Below are 16,524 nucleotides of genomic sequence, written 5' to 3' on the forward strand. Positions count from 1 at the left end.
GAAAAGGTATATTTGAACCAGCAGCTTATTTTGGGCTAAATTTGAGTATTACAGGGTCTTCATGTTCCCACTATCCACCATCTCATTTCACTCGAAGAGACAAGTGACTTTGTGTGTTTCTTATGACTCCACCTTCAGTCCACCTTAGGCTGCTCTGTCAAGTGCGCTTCCTACTGAAACCAAACATCCTGCATCTTGGAAGAACTCCCTGCCCTATACCCTCCCTCTCCCATCTTTCCCTCTCTTTCTCCCTCTCGCTCTCTCTCTCTGTCTCCCTCTCTCCATTGACACACACAAACACACACAAAACACGTTTGGTCATTATGTCAACAAAATTATGGATATATTGTGTGATGGATATATTCCTTTATTTGATTTTCTTCATTCCTGCCTTTAAAAAAATACAGTAGATACTGTAAAAATAAATGTTTACATTAGTATCTAATAGGAAGTACTGTTTAATTGTGCCACTTTATGTTTGCATCACCATGGTTACGAGATATGGACACTTCTCCAAATTTTCCAGGGGATTACTAAACATTAGGGAATAACAAGCGTCAACAAGGAGGAGAGTGTGGTCCTGAGGGCAGCATTTGTGCATAAATCAGGGTGGGAAGAAAATAGCACAAGGTAAACATCCTGGCCTGGCCTCACCACAGGTTCTGGGAAGAAAGACTTACTTGACAGGGCTTTTCTCTGACGTCTCATCTATACCACAGAGCAGCCTAGCTAAATCCCAACGCACTCCTACCTGCTGAGCTGATGGCCGTGTCTGTGAGCTCTACAAAGATATTTAAATCAGGGCCACCAGTAGCAGAGGGAAAGGCCCTCCATGTGTGTTGGCGAAGAGAGTCAAATGTTTTTCCAGTTTTATTCCACTGACCTGTAATTTACACTGACTGAGCTCCAATTGAGATGATTCAACATAAATGTGAGAAGTAATTTATTAACAGTGAGGAATAGTCTAGTCTCGTGTACAGTTATCATGTTCGTCGTAAAGATGGGACCAAGGCGCAGCTGGAATGTGTATGCTCATCTTCTTTGTTATGAAGAAAAACAAAACAAACACTTAATCAAAAACAACGACGAAAAAACAGTCCTGTGAGGCACACAGCTACACACGGAACAACTACCCACAAATCCCATGGAAAAAAAACACCTCTATTAAATAGGACCTTCAATTAGAGGCAACGAGGAACAGCTGCCTCCAATTGAAGGTCAATCCAATAAACTACACATAGAAATAAAATACCTAGAAAGAACATAGAAATATACTAACATAGAACATACCCAACAAACCCCGAAACACATAAACAAACACCCCCTGCTACGTCCTGACCAAACTACAATAACAAATAACCTCTTTACTGGTCAGGACGTGACAACAGTAGCTAGATGCTGATCTTGTGTAGAAATAGTCAGACATATCCATATTATTTTGTCTTTTCCGCAACATCTATTATGACTGTTCCTCTTTTGTACTATGGGCTGTGCCCTACCTTGTTCATCATTTTGGATAAATTCCAGTGCTGTAATATGTCAAAAAATATATTTCTGTCAGTTAAATCTCACTTCCTGTTGAATTCTACCCATTAGTCCGGTGCTGATACCATTCCCCTCCAGACTCAGGTATCTCAGCGGAAACTGTGTCCTACAAAGCAGCGCCTCTATGATTTCACTTCCTCCCACCTCACCAATCCCATTACTGTCCAGATCCACCTGCCTCAGGCTCTGATTGGCTCTCAGCGTGTCAGCGAATAGCCTGGCTCCCTGGTCTCCTAGGTTACTCTCATCCAGGATAATATGGCTGAGTATCACGTTTCCCTTCAGAGAGTCAAACAGCTCCCGCCATGCCTCTAGGTCCGCACCAGTGGTCCGGGCCAGCCCCAGGTACTGCAGTCTTGAGTGGAGTCTCATGTAGGACGTCAACATCCTCAGGCCATTGCTGCTCAACCCGTTTCCCCCTATGTCCAGCTCCAACAGTGAAAAGGGGTAGAGAGTGCCCCTTGTGGTTGGAGGGAGGGGGACAACTGAGTGTGTTAACGGGTTCTGGCCCTGGACCTGGGGGTCTTGAACCCATGGTAGTGATGTTGGGTGTCTCGTTGTTATCTCCTGGAGTTGAGCCAGTCCACTAAGTAGTGTCAGAACTCCAGGGTCTCCCAGTTGGTTTCCAAACAAGCTGTAGAGAAGAAGAAGAATCAGCAGTCAATCACAACTTCCAACTAACATTTTCATTTTTCTTTGAAGTGGCTCACCTAACATGCACTGAATACAACATTTCACCTTACCATGAAATGCTTACTTACAAGCCCTTAACCAACAATGCAGTTCAAGAAATAGAGTTTGCGGGATGATGGTGTTGATGTGTTGATCATTTAGGCAGGTTACCTTCGCTTTCTTGGGAATAGGAACTATGGTGGTCTGCTTGAAAGATGTAGGTACTACAGACTCGGTCAGGGAGAGGCTGAAAATGTCAGTGAAGACACTTGTCAGTTGGTCCGCGCATGCTCGTAGTACACGTCCTGGTAATCCATCTGGCCTTGCGGCCTTGTGAATGTTGACCTGTTTAAACATCTTGCTCACATCAGCTACGGAGAGCGTGATTACACAGTCGTCCGGAACAGCTGGTGCTTTCATGCATGCTTCATGCATGCTTCAGTGTTGCCTCGAAGCAAGCATAAAATACATTTAACACATCTGGTAGGCTCGCATCACTGGACAACTCGCAGCTGGGTTTACCTTTGTGGTCCATAATAGTTTGCAAGCCCTGCCACATCCGACGAGCGTCAGAGCCGGAGTAGTAGGATTCAATCTTAGTCCTGTATTGATGCTTTGCCTGTTTGTTCATCTGAGGGCATAGCAGGATTTCTTATAAGCATCTGGATTACTGTCCCGGTCCTTGAAAGTGGCAGCTCTAGCCTTTAGCACGGTGTGGATGTTGCCTGTAATCCATGGCTTCTGGTTGTGATATGTAAGTATGGTCATGTAGCATCCGTGTCATCTGACCACTTCCTCCTTTAGTTTTTGCTTGTAAGCAGGAATCAGAAGGATGGAATTATGGTCAGATTTTCCAAATGGAGGGCGAGGAAGAGCTTTGTACGCGTCTCTGTGTGTGGAGTAAAAGTGGTCTAGAGTGTGTTTTCCTCTGGTTGTACATGTGACATGCTGGTAGTAATTAGGTAAAACAGATTTAAGTTTGCCTCCATTAAAGTCCCCGGCCACTGCTTCTGGTTGAGCATTTTCTTGTTTGCTTAAGGCATTATACAGCTCGTTGAGTGCGTTCTTCGTGCCAGCATCAGTGTGTAGTGGTAAATTGATGGCTACGAAAAGTAAAGATGAAAAAACTCTTGGTAGATAGTGTGGTCTAGAGGTTATCATGAGGTACTTTACCTCAGGCGAGCAATACCTTGAGACTTCCTTAATATTAGACATCACGCACCAGTTGTTATTGACAAATAGATACACACCACCACCCCTCATCTTACCAGATTTAGCAGTTCTGTCCTGTCAATGCACAGAAAACCTAGCCAACTGTATATGATCCGTATCGTCGTTCAGCCACGACTAAGTGAGATATAAGATATTACAGTTTTTAATGTCCCGTTGGTAGGATAGTCTCGAACAGAGCTCATCCAGTTAATTCTCCAGTGATTGCACGGTTGGCCAATAAAATGGATGGTAGGCTGGTTACCCACCCGCCGATGAATTCTCACAAGGCACCTCGATCTCCGCCCTCTGTACCTCCGTCTTTTCTTCACACGAATGACAGGGATTTGGGCCTGGTCTCGGGGAAGTCTATCCTTCACGTCGGAATCATTAAAGAAAAAATCTTCTTCCAGTGTAAGGTGAGTAATCGCTGTTCTGATATCCAGAAGCTATTTTCAGTCATCAGAGATGGTAGCAGCAATATTATGTACAACATAAGTTACAAACAATGCGAAAAAACACACTAAATAGCACGGTTTGTTAGGAACACGTAAAATGGCAGAGATCCCCTCCGCTGTTACCAGGTTTTCCCATTGAGGTCCAAACATCTATTTTTCAAGGGAGCACTGAGGGCATTCTTACCTGACATATCTTCTTGAGAGATATTTTCTTTTATTAGGCAAGTCAGTTAAGAACAAATACTTATTTTCAATGACAGCCTAGGAACAGTGGGTTAACTGCCTTGTTCAGGGGCAGAACAACAGATTTATACCTTGTCAGCTCGGGGATTCGATCTTGCAACCACTCTAACCACTAGGCTACGCTGCCGCCCCGTGAATGCTTGTGCGTCCATGGGTCAAGCAATAGTTGCTAAAAGTATGACGTATTAGCTGGAACTAAACATCAAAGGCTTTGTGACACAGTCAGAGCAGCCCTCTGACCTAGGGCTTGGCCCACAGCAGGATCTTGTTGGGAGATATGGAGCCTACACTTGTCCTGATCACTTGTGTGTAAATGGGTTTACAGTATGTCATTGGCGTCCTGGAAAAACCTTGTATCTTCAAAAAGTCAACTTCATTCACAATGTCCTAGGCTCATGAAACTTTCACAGAACAATTTATGCAAAAAATAGAGATATTCAGGGTTTTCTACAGGACACAGATTTATGAATAAGACATACAAGCTGGAGCTAAACAAAGACTTTGAATGTCACCTACAGCAGTCCTTTGACCTGGGGCTAGACCATCACACATGCACGCTCGCTCACTCACTCACTCACTCACTCACTCACTCACTCACTCACTCACACACAGTGACTCACAGCAGTCCTTTGACCTGGGGCTTGGCCCCCAGTAGGTCCAGGAGGATGTGGGCCCCTTGGGGTCCGAGGTGGTTGAGGTTGAGATTGAGGAATGTGACCTCCGAGGGGCTCCTCTTCAGGGCTGCGGCCAGGCTCAGTAGGAGTGTGTCTGTCAAGCCAGTGTTCCTCAGCACCAGCTGCTCCACCTCGTCAGACGTGTTCAACACTTGCATCATGACATCCAGCTAGAGACAGAGATAAAGACCGTGAAAAGTAATCAGAGCTAAAACAGAGAGACGGATGTCAATGAAAGCAGAGAAATTGTTGCGTTTTTTTATTGAATGAAAAAGTAGTCCCTTCATGATGGGTCCAGCTAGGGAGATGACAAGGAGAGTAGGCAGTGATAACTCTTCTATTTAGACTGGTCATTAGATCTGTCAGTGGTTGTTTGTGTTATATGATTTAGAGAATAAGCATAACTCATCATCAACTTATGACATCCAGCTATGTGTTTTGGAAGGTTCTACAGTGCGCACATTCTGAAATACGTCTGTCTCATCCTATTGAGGAATTACAACCCATATCTACTGGCTAGAATTATGTAATCCTGAGACTTTTCAGAATTCAGACAGGAATTCCTCATATTGGCACAGAGTTCAATAAATCCAGCGATTCCTGTCGGCACCCCAGACCCATTTGATCGATATTTAACAGATTTTGGACCCTTAATCTGTGAGCAGAGGATCGAGGCATTTTCTGTTTGTCTGTGAGGATAACTGAGGAATGTCTTAGACAGGGATCTGACTGGGATTGTGGTGGTAAGGACCAAGGAGGTATGGAGGTATGGAGTGAGCAGACCTGGGTTCAAATACTATTTGAAATGTATTTAAAATACTTACTCAAACTGTGCTTGATTAAGATCTGCCTGTTGCAATGGAAGCAATATAAAAGTCCCAAAAGTGCAAACCCCGCCGATCTGGCACTCCAGACAGGCATAGCAAAAGCTCAAAAATATTTGAAAGATTTCATATAGTATTTGAACCCAGGTCTGGTCAGGGGGGAGACACTACCTAACTTGAGAAACTAACGTTATGTCCACATGCAACAGGCCACCTTGCTAGACTGTGTGGAATGTTTCAGCATGCTATATATGATGGACGCGGTTGAACTGAATGCTCCTTCATCATCTGAGGGTGATGATGAGGCAAGCGCCTGTTGACCCCACAGTAACAAACACAGACAGATGCCCTACAACAAACTGCACTGTGTAAATGTACTGTATATAGCTTCATGTCATTATGGGGTGTATTTTGGAGTACCTTCCAAAGGGCAGCTTCTAATGTTTTTTCTACACCTGTTCTCAACAAATCAGCACCATTTTTATTTTTGGTGATTATTCCGTTGATTTTCACTTCCTAGAAGTATGAGTACAGAGTTACTATAATCACAGCTTGTTTATTTCACACCATGTAGCCTACCTGGGCCTGTAGAACTTGTTCTATCGTTGAGATGTGTGTTTGACTCGTGTTGAGTAGAGCTCTGTCCTGGTCCCCTGGCTGCCTGTCAGGGTGCAGAGCGCTGTCACTCTCCTCACTTAGCTCCACATCTGAGCCCGAGGGGTTGGGACAAGATGACAACTTCTTCTCCAGACGCCGCCTTTCCAGTACTGGACACACAGACATGGAACACAAATAATGCACCACCTGTTCACTGATTGTATGAAATGGAAAAGTGGTGGATGTCAGCATGAAACACTTCATCATTCTCAATTCAGAAAACCATTGATTTTAGGTTTATATTCTAGATAAGGCATTAATATGTGTATTACAGTGTATATAAATCAGTTACAGTAAGTACTCTGGGGGTATACCAGCCCGTATTGAGCCGTGGTTTATTTACTCACAGTTTGCCTTGAACCAGCGCTGTTTGTTTGGGCTCTGATCCAGCCCAGTGCTCATTTCCATACATTCTTCATAGAAGTCCTTCAGTCTTTCCCCATTTCTGCTTTTCCCATTTGATCCCAAATCCTTATTTTTCTTCCCGTTCTGCTTACTCAGAGCTTCCTCATCCTGCAATGAATCTTTAAAAAGCAACACTCTGATTCATTCCAATTTCTTTCCAACTCACAAAGTACATAAATGGAAATACCTTCATGAAGATTAATGGCGGGTCATCTGTATCTTAACTTCAAAGTACGGTAGCATGATGCCAGACTCTTTTGCCATTAACCATTCTCTCATCTCCAGGAATGAAGAATGACACCCACGCAAACACGCACGCATGCACGCACGCACGCACACACACAAGAGGTAAAAATAGTAAACGAATACTCACCAGGGATGTTGATTCTGTTATTGGACTCTTTTTGTGGGGTCTTGGCATTGTCTTTGTCTTTCTCTGGGGTCTTCTTAACTTGTCTGGTCTTTTTCTGGTGTGTTCTGCTCTCTGGGCCAGACAGGGATAGGTCCTCGCACTCACCTGTGAACCCTGACCCCTTGCTGTCTTCTCTCTCATTAACCAGGGCCTTGCTGTCATCTCTGTGATTGGCTGGAGCCTTGCTGTCCTCTCTTTCATTGGCAGTGTCCTTGCTGTCTTTTGTCTGATGGGATTGGCTCTTGCGTCTTTTGGGCTTCCTTGCCTTCACGTTCTCCTTCACGTTGGTACAAGCAGGATCTTCAGTGTCTGTAGACCAGCTGCCAGTGCTCCAGTCTTTCAGGTTCTTCCTAGTTCTCCTCCTCACAGCCTTCTTTGGCTTGGCTTCTGGTTTGGCCGGGAGAAACATAGGAGACGAGGGACAAGACTCAACTACTGTGCCTGTACAGAAGACATATTATTATGGTACAGTTTTTATCACTTTGGTGCAAAGTACAGTATATGGTACATTTTCACAACTCTTAGTACAAAATTCAAAACAGATCATCAAAGAGGCAGCTGTTTCAAACACAACACAAAATATACAGTCACTTTCACCAAAATAAATCAGTGGTTCATCTAGAAATACATGAAGAATTTTTTTATAAAGTAATTGCCTTTCACAGTACAATTATCACATAATTTTTTATATGATTGTCTTGTCTTTTGTTAAAAGACATTTTACTCTAACTTAATCTGACTGGTCTTAATTGATAATCACGTAAACATTTGGTAAACCTATAGATTTTACATCTGGTTTGTCTACTACAAATTTTGAGAACAATATACAGTTCAAGTCGGACGTTTACATACACTTAGGTTGGAGTCATTAAAACTAGTTTTTCAACCACTCAACAAATTTCTTGTTAATTAACAAACTATAGTTTCGGCAAGTCAGTTAGGACATCTACTTTGTGCATGACACAAGTCATTTTTCCAGTGTATCATAATTCCAGTGGGTCAGAAGTTTACATACACTAAGATGACTGTGCCTTTAAAAACAGCTTGACATCCATAAAAGTATGTCATGTCATGTCATAAGACAGGGAATTTTTACTAGGATTAAATGTCAGGAATTGTGAAAAACTGAGTTTAAATGTATTTGGCTAAGGTGTATGTAAATTTCCGACTTTAACTGTAATGAAAATGTATGTTTGTAAAGTAGAAACATAAAAAGTATGATAAATGCTTGAATATACTACAATGATGATGACTATTATAATTTTACTTCACAGTAAGTTAAACCATGTATATAAAGTGCATTCGTAAAGTATTCAGACCCCTTGACCTTTTCAACATTTTATTACGTTACAGCCTTATTCTAGAATGGATGAAATATTGTTTTTTCCTCATCAATCTACACACAAAACCCTATAATGACAATGCGAAAACAGGGTTTTCAACATTTTTGCAAATGTATTAAAAAAAAAAACATAAATACCTTATTTACATAAGTATTCAGACCCTTTTAAGAAGAGACTCAAAATTAAGCTCAGGTGCATCCTGTTTCCATTGATCATCATTGAGATGTTTCTACAACTTGATTGGTCTCCACCTGTGGTAAATTCAATTGATTGGACATGATTTGGAAAGGCACACACCTGTCTACATAAGATCCCACAGTTGACAGTGCATATCAGAGCAAAACCAAACCCGATGGTCACTCTGACAGAGCTCCAGAGTTCCCCTGTGGATATGGGAAAACCTTCCAGAAGTCCAACCATCTCTGCAGCACTCCACAAATCAGGCCTTTATGGTAGAGTGGCAAGACGGAAGCCACTCCTCAGTAAAAGGCACATGACAGCCCGCTTGGAGTTTGCCAAAAGACACCTAAAGTACTCTTAGACCATGAGAAACAAGATTATCTGGTCTGATGAAACCAAGATTGAACTCTTTGGCCTGAATGCTAAGCGTCACGTCTGGAGGAAACCTGGCACCATCCCTACGGTGAAGCATGGTGGTGGCAGCATCATGCTGTGGGTATGTTTTTCAGAGGCAGGGACAGAGAACCTAGTCAGGATCGAGGCAAAGATGAAGGGAGCAAAGTACATTTCTGGAGAGACCTGAAAATAGCTGTGCAGTGACACTTCCCCATCCAACCTGACAGAACTTGAGAGGATCTGCAGAGAAGAATGGAAGAAACTCCCCATATACAGGTGTGCCAAGATTGTAGCGTCATACCCAAGAAGACACAAGACTGTAATCTCTGCCAAAGGTGCTTCAACAAAGTACTGAGTAAACGGTCTGAATACTTATGTAAATGTGATATATTTCAGTGATTTTTTATTTTGGTGGGGGCAAAATAAAAAAATAACAGTTTTTGCATCGTCATTATGGGGTATTGTGTGTAGATTGGTGAGGAAATAAAATTATTTCATCAATTTTAGAATAAGGCTGTAACATAACAAAATGTGGAAACAGTCAAGGGGTCTGAATACTTTCAAATGCACTGTATGTACAAGATCAGAGATCAAATCAAATTGTATTAGTCACATGCGGCGCAAATACAGCAGGTGTAGACCTTCCAGTGAAATGCTTACTTACAAGCCCCTAACCAACAACGCAGCTTAAAAAATACAAATAAGAATAAGAAATAAAATTAACAAGTAATAAAAGAGCAGCAGTAAAATAACAATAGCGAGACAATATACAGGCGGTATTGGTACAGAGTCAATGTGTGGGGACGCCGGTTAGTCTAGGTATTTGAGGTAATATGTACATGTAGTTAGAGTTATTAAAGTGACTATGCATAGATAATAACAGAGAGTAGGAGTGGCGTAAAAGAGGTGGTGGGGGGGTGGGCAATGCAAATATTCTGGGTAGCCATTTGATTAGATGTTCAGGAGTCTTATGGCTTGGGGATAGAAGCTGTTTAGAAGCCTCTTAGACCTACAGTAGACTTGGTGCTCCGGTACCGCTTGCCGTGTGGTAGCAGAGAGAACAGTCTATGACTAGGGTGGCTGGAGTCTTTGACAATTTTTAGGGCTTTCCACTGACGTCGCCTGATATAGAGGTCCTGGATGGCAAGAAGGTTGGCCCCAGTGATGTACTGGGCCGTACACACTACCCTCTGTAGTGCCTTGAGGTCGTAGGCCGAGCAGTTTCCATACCAGTCAGGATACTCTCGATGGTGCAGCTGTAGAACCTTTTGAGGATCTGAGGACACAGTTGCAGAGGGAGGTGTTTAGTCCCAGGGTCCTTAGCTTAGTGATGAGCTTTGAGGGCACTATGGTGTTGAACGCTGAGCTGTAGTCATTGAATAGCATTCTCAGATAGGTGTTCCTTTTGTCCAAGTGGGAAAGGGCAGCATGGAGTGCAATAGAGATTGCATCACCTGTGGATCAGTTGATACGGTATGCAAATTGGAGTGGGTCTAGGGTTTCTGGGATAACGGTGTTGATGTGAGCCATGATCAGCCTTTCAAAGCACTTCAAGGCTACAGACGTGAGTGCTAAGGGTCGGTAGTCATTTTGGCAGGTTACCTTAGTGTTCTTGGGCACAGGGTCTATGGGGGTCTGCTTGAAACATGTTGGTATTACAGACTCAGACAGGGAGAGGTTGAAAATGTCAGTGAAGACACTTGCCAGTTGGTCAGCGCATGCTCGCAGTACACGTCCTGGTAATCCATCTGGCCCTGCAGCCTTGTGAATGTTGACCTGTTTAAAGGTCTTACTCACATTGGCTGCGGAGAGAGTGATCACACAGTTGTCCGGAACAGCTGGTGCTCTCATGCATGTTTCAGTGTTATTTGCCTCGAAGCGAGCATAGAAGCAGGTTAGCTCGTCTGGTAGGCTCGTGTCACTGGGTAGCTCTCGGCTGTGCTTCCCTTTGTAGTCTGTAATGGTTTGAAAGCCCTGCCACATCCGACGAGTGTCGATTTGATCTTAGTCCTGTATTGGCGCTTTGCCTGTTTTATGGTTCATCGGAGGGCAGAGCGGGATTTCTTCTAAGCTTCCGGGTTAGAGTCCCACTCCTTGAAAGCGGCAGCTCTACCCAACAGCTCAGTGCGGATGTTGCCTGTAATCCATGGCTTCTGGTTGGGGTATGTACGTACAGTCACTGTGTGGACGACATCATCGATGTACTTATTGATAAAGCCAATGACTGATGTGGTGTACTCCTCAATGCCATCGGAATAATTGTAATTATTTTTATTGATTTTCCCTTTATTTAACTAGGCAAGTCAGTTAAGAACAAATGTTTATTTTCAATGACGGCCTAGGAACAGTGGGTTAAGTGCCTTGAATCCCGGAACATATTCCAGTCTGTGCTAGCAAAACAGTCCTTTAGCTTAGCATCGCCTTCATCTGATCACTTTTTCATTGACCGAGTCACTGGTGCTTCCTGCTTTAATTGTTGCTTGTAAGGAATCAGGAGGATAGAATTATGGTCAGATTTGCCAAATGGAGGGCGAGGGAGAGCTTGGTACTCGTCTCTGTGTGTGGAGTAAAGGTGGTGTAGAGTTTTTTCCTTCTGGTTGCACATTTAACATGCTGATAGAAATTTGGTAAAACGGATTTAAGTTTCCCTGCATTAAAGTCCCCGGCCAGTTCTTTTGTTTGCTTATGGCGGAATATATGTCATTGAGTGCGGTCTTAGTGGCAGCATCGGTCTGTGGTGGTATGCAGACAGCTACGAAAAATACAGATGAAAATTCTCTAGGTAGATAGTGTGGTCTACAGCTTATCATGAGATACTCCACCTTTGGCGAGCAAAACCTCGAGACTTCCTTAGATATCGTGCACTAGCTGTTGTTTACAAATATACATAGTCTGACCCCCCTTGTCTTGCCAGACACCGCTGTTCTGTCCTGCCGATACAGCGTATAACCAGCCAGCTGTATGTTGATAATGTTGTTGTTCAGCCACGACTCCGTGAAGCATAAAATATTACAGTTTTTAATGTCCTCGTAGGTTGTCGATTTTATTTTCCAATGATTGCATGTTAGCTAGTAAAACGGAAGGCAGTGGGGGTTTATTTGATCGCCTTAGAATTCTCAGAAGGCAGCCCGACCGCCGTCCTCTTTTTCTCCGTCTTCTCTTCATGCAAATGACGGGGATTTGAGCCAGTTCCCAGGAAAGCAGTATGTCCTTCATGTCGGGCTCGTTGGACTCATTTAAAGGAAAAAAGATCTTCTGCCAATTCGTGGTGAGTATTCGCTGTTATGATGTCCAGAAGTTATTTTCGGTCATAAGAGACGGTAGCAGCAACATTATGAACAGAATAAGTTAAAAAAATAAGTTACAAACAACGCAAAAAAACAAACAAAAAACACAGTCGGTTATGAGCACGTAAAACGTCAGCCATCTTCTCCGGCGCCATCATACAATGTACTGTACTGTAAATGTAAACATACTGTATGTAACAAATACAGTTTTAAAAAAAAACTATTTTCACAAGTACAATACACAATTACAATACAGGTGGAAGATGCATGATTGCTATCCTCATGAGCGTACCACCCTCCTTCAGGCCATGGAGGAGGCATGCAATGATTTCAATCCAGACCTACTGTATGTCAGGCTTGGATTCGCCATGCCAAAATGTTTTTCCCCAAGAGCATGATGAGAACCTGTGGCCAAATGATCAAGACAAGCTTGATGTAAACTAGTGCCTGCTAAACATTGTTTCTTTCATTTCTTTTCATTGGATTACATTCATTGATCTAACCTTCGATCACATATGGAACAGTGATGTTCAGTCAATTGTAATGGGTAGTGCAAGTGTATTGCCTAATGGAAAAAACAGTGTAATGTACTGTAATTTACAGTAATGTAGCATACGACATTCGAAGGGCAATTTTGAAACATGTACAGTATCTTACATTTTTTGCTATTGGATTAACTTGTTGTTAAAATAACTAAATTGAGAAGTGTTTGGTGAATAATTCAATGTTCTCATTATATTTTACAGTAAAATTATGTTCTGGATAAATGGTTGTGTGGTGAAAGATATCTACAAACAAAATGAATGCACAATGAAAGGTTTTGAATCTAAGACTACAAGTGTTACCAGTTTGGAGTTTTGTATGACTTTTCAAAATTCAGCACATACTTGTGAAGTAGTATCAAAGCGATAAAAAAAACTAACTTAGGGGGACAAGATATTCAATCCATTCATACACATAGCATGCTATTAGAACAATAAAATAAATAACACAATTGAATGTGTCATTTATTTAATAAATAACTTTCAAAATGTTTGCTGTGCTTTGTTTCTTAAATAGCCTACAGTATGCTAAAACAGAGACTTCTGAGAGGCAGCGGGTTTGTTTCTGAAATGATGACTATGCAGAACATTAAAAACAGGAATTGTTGATGAATGAGTAGGAAAGTTGATGACTTTGAGACAGCCCTTTATTTCAATGCTTTATACCATTGCCAGGGTTCTGGTCTGGAGGCAGACTGATGTTCTCTTGTGTGCCATTGTTCAGCTGCTGGTAGGAGCTGTATTTGTTTCGGAAACTTGTACATCTGAAAATAATGAAAAATACCTTTTGAACATGACTTGGAATATTTCCGCTGTAGGTCGGTCAATAGGAACACAGTGGGTGAAGTCATTGCTCACTGCCATAAGACATGGACATGGATCTTCTTGCTTTCTGTCAGTCTGTATTCAGGTTTTTATAGTAAACATAAAACATTGTTGGAGCCATGGCTTTGGTTAACGGTGACATTGATGTGTAGGCTAGAGGATAAAGTGATACTTCGGGATTTTGGCAATGAGGCGCTTTATCTACTTCCCCAGAGTCAGATGAACTAGTGGATACCATTTTTATGTCTCTGTATGAAGGAAGTTAGAGGTAGGTTTGCGAGCCAATGCTAAATAGTGTTAGCGCAATGACTGGAAGTCTATGGGTATCTGCTAGTATGGCAAAATCCCGAAGTATCCCTTTAAGCGGAAATATCCTATCATATATAAGCAATTTTGACTGACTATTTATTGATTGATTGGTTTTGTGTGTGTTTATTGTTTGAGAAATCGAACAGAAAAATCCAACAAATGGCTATAAATAAGCTTAAACTAGGTTGCATGCTTACCTAAACTGACAATAATTTGTAAGTGAAGAAGTTGAGCTGAAATTATATTAATTTGTAGTCTTACTCCATCATCTGAGAGAGGTTGAATCATATATATAATATCAATATATTGTCTATCTATGGGTTGAATGTTCACCTATAGCAGGGCGTCCCTCCAGCCAGCCAGGTGAGTCTGAAGCAGCTCTTCTTGCCCTGCTGGAAGCCCAGGGCATAGCGGTACTCACAGCAGGAGCCGATCCTAGCAGCGACGAGGCTGTTCACATACATGGTGCCGCTAAAGGGGTAACCCCGGTGCCTCTGGGAGACCCACTGGAACTGCTCTGCAGGAGGGGACACAGGAGACAGAACAGGGGAGTTAGAGGTGAGGATATAAGAGGATTAGTTCAACAAAGTCTACATGCTACAAACTTTACCTTGGTTCTCCCGTAAGACATTATTTTCTCCCCTCACCCCCTTTATTCCCAATCCCCTGAGACACACACATAAAAACAGCTCACAGAGAGGCTGGAGTATGAGAACAGGGTAAGCCACAGTGCACCTGGATTTAAGATTAAGGGCTGTGTCATCTACAGGACGCACTTTTTCCCAAAAATAATTGAAATGCAGTGCTATAGGGAGAACTCCACATACAGAGAAGCAGTGTGGAAAATTATGTTTTTTTGTTGAAGCTAAGTTGAAACGCCCCAAAATAAAATCAACAACATTTTGGTCGCATATGCTGCTAGCTATTTTTGCTGTGATTAGTAATTTTGATTTGGTAGTGGTGTGGAACACTTCAGAGCCTGGTTCCCCTCTAGGTTTCTTCCAAGGTTCATGCCTTTCTAGGTAGTTTTTCCTAGCCACCGTGCTTCTACATCTACATTGTTTGCTGTTTGGGGTTTTAGGCTGGGTTTCTGTACAGGCACTCTGCTGATGTAAAAAGGGCTTCATAAATACATTTGATTGATTTGGTAGCACTGTGCGCCTAACAAATATTCACCCAGATAATGGCAAAATTCAATGTATTTTAAGAGTTGTTACATTTGTATAATTTGAGCAGAGCACATTGTGAGCAAGGCGATACTTTGTATTATATCACCTCACCTGAAAGAGTGGAGGTGGACTGGAGCATCAGCCTTCATCATCAACTCAAGGTGATACAGACCAAGAACTGAAGGAGGGTTTATATATTTCAAACTGGCCTAGATTCAGGGACCAATCACAATGGGAATAGAAAACAAAACATGATGTGAATGGTAAACGAAAAAAAATCTGACCAACAGCATGCCATTTTGAAATATATAAATATATACAAGCCTTTCCGAACTGCAACACCGTTCTTTGGGGTGATAGGTGGCACGGGGAGATGGCGGAAGCAGAAGTGTCTTTTTTAGCTGAAAGCACGTCGAGTACAGTTAGCCAGAAAAATGAGTGGACAACAGTGAAGTCCAAGAATGGAACAAAAAGTTCTAAAATCATGTGTATCTATAGAGAAAAAGGAGAGTGAGTCGTCCAACAGACTCCCATCCAGAGCGACACACAGAAGCAACCAGGGCCAACGCCCTGCTCAAGGGCACGTCGACAGATCCCCCACAAGGCCAAAAACGGGGACCCGAACCAGTGATCCATCAGCCACTGGCCCAAACTCCCAACCGCCAGGCCACCAGCCCTCCAAGATCTCCCCCACAGTTCCCAAGAGCTGCCCCACAACCATCCGAGACACCTCCCACAGTCCCCCCACCCACCCTGAGAAAGTAACATAAAAAATAAATAAAAATCCATTCCTCACCCCCACGACCCCCCCCCCCAATAACCAATATAATGAACAAAAGAGAAAAGAGAGAAAGACAAAGGAAAACAGAAAACAACAATGCAAAAAACAAAATACATCAAGGACAACAAAAATCATAACAGCAAGCCCAACTGAATATGTTTGAGTGCATGTATGGCACTATTTACGTGTGTGTGTCCGTGTAGGTGCACATTTATGCATTTGAATAAGAGTGTGTGTATATGCATGTGTACAAACACCTGCACGGCATCAGCCACAGGCAAACCAGCATTAGCTGTAAAAACACTGCCCCTCAGTGTCATTCAAACTTACTTTTTGTTATGTTTTATTGTGACTTTATTTTTTATACTTTTATCTTTGACCGTAATTCTATTCCGCACCCAGCAACTCCACTCTCCAATTCCACATCCCAACCCTCAGCTTCCCTCAGCCTATCCCACCTATCTCTGCTGGCAAACCCTCTTCGGATTTCTATGCACCAAATATCTTTCAACTATTTATCTTTCAACATACAATTTCAATCTATCTAATCGAATCCACAGACTGCGAGTTGAAGATAAATACTTTTACTAAGA

At 42.5% G+C, this 16,524-nt stretch overlaps 1 protein-coding gene across 2 annotated transcripts in view; it reads right to left on the minus strand.

The window, feature by feature from the left end:
• Positions 1 to 1,336: 1,336 nt before the first annotated feature.
• The window catches only part of LOC115164154 (uncharacterized), a 43,145-nt gene continuing 27,957 nt past the window's right edge, over positions 1,337 to 16,524 (minus strand). For both annotated transcript variants that reach the window (XM_029716364.1, XM_029716362.1), the window contains exons 6-12: positions 14,315 to 14,498; positions 13,514 to 13,611; positions 7,061 to 7,540; positions 6,630 to 6,806; positions 6,205 to 6,392; positions 4,748 to 4,971; positions 1,337 to 2,179 (exon numbers count right to left, since the gene is read on the minus strand). In XM_029716364.1, coding sequence (XP_029572224.1) covers positions 1,558 to 2,179; positions 4,748 to 4,971; positions 6,205 to 6,392; positions 6,630 to 6,806; positions 7,061 to 7,540; positions 13,514 to 13,611; positions 14,315 to 14,498 — 1,973 coding nt within the window. In that variant the 3' untranslated portion in view covers positions 1,337 to 1,557. The remainder of the gene's footprint in view (positions 2,180 to 4,747; positions 4,972 to 6,204; positions 6,393 to 6,629; positions 6,807 to 7,060; positions 7,541 to 13,513; positions 13,612 to 14,314; positions 14,499 to 16,524) is intronic.

Source organism: Salmo trutta, chromosome 27 (assembly GCF_901001165.1).
Source record: "Salmo trutta chromosome 27, fSalTru1.1, whole genome shotgun sequence".
NCBI lineage: Eukaryota > Metazoa > Chordata > Actinopteri > Salmoniformes > Salmonidae > Salmo > Salmo trutta.